This window comes from Poecilia reticulata, unplaced genomic scaffold (assembly GCF_000633615.1).
Source record: "Poecilia reticulata strain Guanapo unplaced genomic scaffold, Guppy_female_1.0+MT scaffold_329, whole genome shotgun sequence".
NCBI classification, from domain to species: domain Eukaryota; kingdom Metazoa; phylum Chordata; class Actinopteri; order Cyprinodontiformes; family Poeciliidae; genus Poecilia; species Poecilia reticulata.
In genome coordinates, this window is record NW_007615102.1 from 49,467 (window position 1) to 55,389 (window position 5,923).

General features: G+C 45.3%; 1 protein-coding gene across 1 annotated transcript; it reads left to right on the top strand.

Moving 5' to 3' along the window:
* The first annotated feature begins 278 nt into the window (after positions 1 to 278).
* Positions 279 to 4,316, top strand: LOC103460897 (uncharacterized). Its single transcript, XM_017303527.1, has 5 exons — positions 279 to 436; positions 819 to 1,154; positions 1,543 to 1,860; positions 3,436 to 3,759; positions 3,832 to 4,316. The coding sequence occupies exons 2-5, from the start codon at positions 1,028 to 1,030 to the stop codon at positions 3,894 to 3,896; spliced, it is 834 nt and encodes a 277-aa protein (XP_017159016.1). The 5' UTR covers positions 279 to 436; positions 819 to 1,027; the 3' UTR covers positions 3,897 to 4,316.
* Positions 4,317 to 5,923: the final 1,607 nt, after the last annotated feature.

Sequence of the window (5,923 nt, forward strand, 5' to 3'; positions counted from 1 at the left end):
ATATCAGCTCCAACCAACAGATTTAGACCAGAACCAGGAGAGTTTTGAAGGTTCTGATCCATCAGGACCAAGTTGATCCAGAACCGGTTCTGGTTCTATCAGCTCCTCATCCTGACTTTCTATCAATATCAACCAATCAGAATCAGGATGGGCTGATCCAGATCATGTTCTGGTTACCAGGGCAACCAGCTCCACCAATCAGATCTCTTCTAGTCAAACTCTGAACCAACCAGGTTTCCTGTCTGTTAAATCAGATTTAATGGAAAAATCATCTGATTATTAAAATATTCTGTTATTATAACTCATCCATCTTCATTTGTCTCCACAGAACCGTTTCCAGTCTGGGCCACAGTTCTACTGGTTCTACTGGTTCTACTGGTTCTGGGTCTGGTTGCTGCTGCAGTTCTTATCCTGTTGTTATGGCATCGTTTCTCAGGTGAGTTTCTAGAGCTGCGATACCCATAATGCTTTTGGTCAGGGTCTGCTCCCCTCCACAGTAGGACAGAAGAAGCTGGTCTGTCTCTGAGGAAACTCCCGGTGCATTGTGGGTCAACAGCTCCCAGTGCATTGTGGGTCAACAGCTCCCGGTGCATTGTGGGTCAACAGCTCCCAGTGCATTGTGGGTCAACAGCTCCCTGTCTCTCTAATGAGTCAGTGACTGGGGAGAGGAGCTTGGTGTGTTGCTGCCAGGCTTTGGGACATGGACACATGTCTCTGTCCTCTGAGAGTCCTCCCGGAGACACAGGGAGGAGACAGTCATGAGACCATCAGAGCTGCTGCTGTCTGTCCAGCTCATCTTGTCCTCTGTTGTCCCTCAGTCCACAGGGTGGAGGTGGAACCAGGGGTGGAGTCTGTTAAGCTGTCCTGGAGATGGGGAGACCAGCTGGTGTCCTGCAGGTCCACAGCCTGTCTGCCTGCAGACATTAGGGTGGAGTGGAGAGACAAATGTAACAGGACGGTCCATGTGCATCAGAACGGTTCTGATTGTTCTGCTAAACAGAACCAGCGCTACAAAAACAGAACCAAGATGGATAAAGACCTCAGTCTCACTCTGAGACGACCGACGTGTGAAGACAGTGGGATCTACACCTGCAGCGTCTACAGCAGGAAGGGAGACGTCCTGATGAAGAAAGAATTTAAGCTGGAGGTCAAAGGTCAGTGGTTTCAATGTATTTTTCCAATCAGCTGATTGGTTCTGATCAATAGTGATGGTTGGCTGATCAGAAGGTCACAAGTCAGTGTGATGTAATGAGTGATGAAGATGAGGAAGCAGAGCAGGAGGAAGAGGTCCAGGACAGACGGGGACACAGAGTCCAACAGCTGCTGGGGACAGTCTGCAGCTTCCTGCTGTCCTCACTGAGGACATTCTGTCCACCTGCTGCTGGTTGGACACAGCAGAGACAACAGTGTCTCTGTTCAGTGGAGACATGGGACACATTTCAGATGGAACCAGTCCAACATGTTCGACCTTCATCCATATAGGACATGTCCTCAGAGCTGCTGCTGTCTGTCCAACTCATCTTGTCCTCTGTTGTCTCTCAGCCCAACAGGTGGAGGTGGAATCAGGGGTGTGGTCTGTTGAGCTGCCCTGCACAACCACAGAGAGTCTGGATGGAGACGTTAGAGTGGAGTGGATGGACGGAGACAAGTGGAAGGTCCATGTGTATCAGAACGGTTCTGATTGTTCTGATGAACAGCATGAGAGCTACAAAGGCAGAACCAAGACGGATGAAAACCCACTGAAGACTAAAGACCTCAGTCTGACTCTGATGAATCCTACATACAGTGACGTCTTCACCTGCAGAGTCTCCAGAGACGGAACCGTCCTGATGATGAAACAGGTTCAGCTGGAGGTCAAAGGTCAGTGGTTTAAATTTGATTATCTTTATTTCTCTAGACTTCAGTGATCAGATATTTGTGTTGGATCAGAACCAGTCAGTACCATCAGAACCAGTCGGTACCATCAGAACCAGTCGGTACCATCAGAACCAGTCAGTACCAGTAGAACCAGTCGGTACCATCATTGGGCTCCACTGGGTCCGGTCCGCTCTCAGGTCTCATGGTGAAAGCAGCAGAACCAAAGGTGGTGCCTCACGGCTCGGTTCTACTGAGACTAACTGGTTCTAACCCAAACACTCAGAACCTCCTGACTGGTCCACCAACTCTCTGCTTATTATGGGATGTTGGTGCTGGGAGCTGATCTGGCCTGGAGGTCCAGGTCCACAGAACCTGCAGAGCAGCTCTTCARCAGAACATGGACCTGGAAGGAAAGTCCAGTTCAACCCAGTAGAACTTTCTGCTTCAGAACCAGCTGGAGAAAGATCCACCTTCCTGTTCCTGCTGCTCTCACCTTCAGTCAGGAAGTGATGAAGATCTGCTGCTGCTGCTNTGTCCACCTGCTGCTGGTTGGACACAGCAGAGACAACAGTGTCTCTGTTCAGTGGAGACATGGGACACATTTCAGATGGAACCAGTCCAACATGTTCGACCTTCATCCATATAGGACATGTCCTCAGAGCTGCTGCTGTCTGTCCAACTCATCTTGTCCTCTGTTGTCTCTCAGCCCAACAGGTGGAGGTGGAATCAGGGGTGTGGTCTGTTGAGCTGCCCTGCACAACCACAGAGAGTCTGGATGGAGACGTTAGAGTGGAGTGGATGGACGGAGACAAGTGGAAGGTCCATGTGTATCAGAACGGTTCTGATTGTTCTGATGAACAGCATGAGAGCTACAAAGGCAGAACCAAGACGGATGAAAACCCACTGAAGACTAAAGACCTCAGTCTGACTCTGATGAATCCTACATACAGTGACGTCTTCACCTGCAGAGTCTCCAGAGACGGAACCGTCCTGATGATGAAACAGGTTCAGCTGGAGGTCAAAGGTCAGTGGTTTAAATTTGATTATCTTTATTTCTCTAGACTTCAGTGATCAGATATTTGTGTTGGATCAGAACCAGTCAGTACCATCAGAACCAGTCGGTACCATCAGAACCAGTCGGTACCATCAGAACCAGTCAGTACCAGTAGAACCAGTCGGTACCATCATTGGGCTCCACTGGGTCCGGTCCGCTCTCAGGTCTCATGGTGAAAGCAGCAGAACCAAAGGTGGTGCCTCACGGCTCGGTTCTACTGAGACTAACTGGTTCTRACCCAAACACTCAGAACCTCCTGACTGGTCCACCAACTCTCTGCTTATTATGGGATGTTGGTGCTGGGAGCTGATCTGGCCTGGAGGTCCAGGTCCACAGAACCTGCAGAGCAGCTCTTCARCAGAACATGGACCTGGAAGGAAAGTCCAGTTCAACCCAGTAGAACTTTCTGCTTCAGAACCAGCTGGAGAAAGATCCACCTTCCTGTTCCTGCTGCTCTCACCTTCAGTCAGGAAGTGATGAAGATCTGCTGCTGCTGCTCATCTTCCTCTTTCTGCTTCTCTCAGACCAACTGGTGGAGGCGAAGGAGGGGGATGAGTCTGTTAAGCTGGAGTTCAAGGTGACCTTTGACCTGCTGGGGGGAGACAGAGTGGAGTGGTGGGACAAAAAAGAGAGGATCGTCCATGTGTATCAGAACGGTTCTGATCKGCCTGTAGAACAGGCTGAGTTCTACAAAGACAGAACCAGGATGAACAAAGACGCTCTGGAGACTAAAGACCTCAGTCTGACTCTGAGTCGACCCATTGAGAAAGATATCAGACGGTTCAGATGTGGAGTTTATAGGAACGGAGAACTGCTGAGAATTAAAACTTTTCAGCTCAACATCAAAGGTTTGTCCATCTGTCTCTGATTGTCTTTTGTCCTCCTGTCTTTGTCTCTCTAACTGTCTTCTGTCTCCTCAGCAGGGACAGTCCAGGACCAAACAGAGGACACCAGGAAGCCACTGCTGGCTGATGAATCAGTCTGATCAGGTTGATCATCTCTGATCATTGATCCAGTCAGACTTTGGATCAGAGCCGATCTCAGTGAAGGTTCTGATGGACCAACAGAGACACTTCCTGGCCCTCTGGTCCTCTGGTCCAGTCTGCAGCCTCTTATTGATCACTATTGATTATTGATGACAGAATGAAGATCTGAAGGAACTGAATCATTTCTGCTGCCTGAGGAACCAGTTCATGACGGGAACTGGAACTGGTTTGGATCCATCAGGGAGGAGAAGAGTCCAGTCTGACCAGAACCATCATCATCCTCTTCATCATCATCATCATCATCATCATCATCATCATCATCATCATCATCATCATCATCATCATCAACCACGACCACGTAGCTTTTCACCAAAGAAAACCTGGACCACCAATAGATCACGTTAAATTATTATTCCATGAATTCAGTTGAGGCTTTAAACTGGTTCTGTGTTTTTCTGTTACTTTATTCAATGGTTTTATATTTTTTCCTTTTATATCTAATATTAATGCTCAGGGTTTTGGATTTTTTGTGATCTGTGCATTTTCTGTTATTTATTCTCTTTTGGTGCTTTGGGGTTTTGTGTAAAGTTGTTTTAACTTCATGATTTATCATCCATCCATTGTCTTCCTCTTATCAGAGGTCAGGTCATAAGGTCAGGGGTCAGCAGCCTCAGCAGAGCAGCAAAAGCTCCTGACCATCAATATGAACATGAACATGGATCTATCAGATCTAGAGTTTGTCCTCCTGTCTCATATCTCCACTACAGATTGGTCGATCTCTGCTTCGCTTTCATCCTGATCCGGTTCCCTCATCCATGAACCCCATGTGCTTAAAGTCATTGTCAGTATAGTCAGTTATTGAAGCTACTTTGTTCTAATTTTAATAAGTTTGTCCAAACAGTTTAAAACATCAGAAGAACAGAAACATTCAGATTTTTCAAAATGAACCAAACAAAAATTTATTAATTTGTCTTCAGTTGAACCAAATGCAGGTCAGGATTAATATGAAATACCAGAAAACAAAAATTAAACTAGAAAATAAGTTTATGTTTTTAATCCAGTCAGAAAATTAAAATCCAGAATCGGTTTTTATGGATCAAAATCTTGAATTATTGTTTATCATAAAACCTGCAGATTTTCACTTCTCTTCAAAACCAGCAGAATTTTAAAGTCTAAGTCAAAGTTTCACAATATTAATATATAAACATGTCGACTTACATTGAAAATAGTTTTTTGTATCTTTATGGTGATTAAACAAAGATCTTATTTCTATTGTTGGGTTTTCTTCAGATGTTATTTTACTGTAAGTTTATTGATCTTTTTGTTCAGCTGCAGATTCAGTTTCTTTCCTCCAGTTTCTCTGATGAACTCATAACAGTTATGTTTATAGACTGATGACATGAATATTTACAGTAGCTAAACATCTTCCTGTAAAAACTGCTTTATAAATATTTACAGGAAAGAAAAGTTTATTTTCTCTAAAATTATTTATATTCTTTTTAAATATGCAAAGACTAAAGTCAGATTGTTTTGTGTCAAACTAGGTGAATAAATCTAGATTCTCTGTCTGAAACCTTCATTTCCTGTTTCTGCTCTGCGGTTCACTGAGTCAGAATCAGAGAAACTGACCGACTGATCCAGTCGGACGGTTTGAGTCACTATCAGGTCAAAGTTCAACTCAGAGGAAACCTGAACCTTCACATCTTAAAGAGACAGAAACACAGAACCAACCGTCTGGTGTCAGGTTGAAGTTTCATCCTTAAACAAAGAGAGGTGTGTGAAAACCTCTCACACACACACACAGACTAGTTTCCATGTGTTGTGCTTCTACAGTTATTTAAAACGATCTTCCTTATGGGGACTAGGTTTTAGGTCCTCACAAGGGAGTAGGTCCCCATGACGTGACTGTGTAAACAGATTGAAGTCCCCATGAGGTGATAAAAACTAGAACACACACACACACTGCAGCGAGGAGCTTCAGTTAATCAGGTTTCTCTCTGGACTGATTCCAGATCAGGTTCAACCT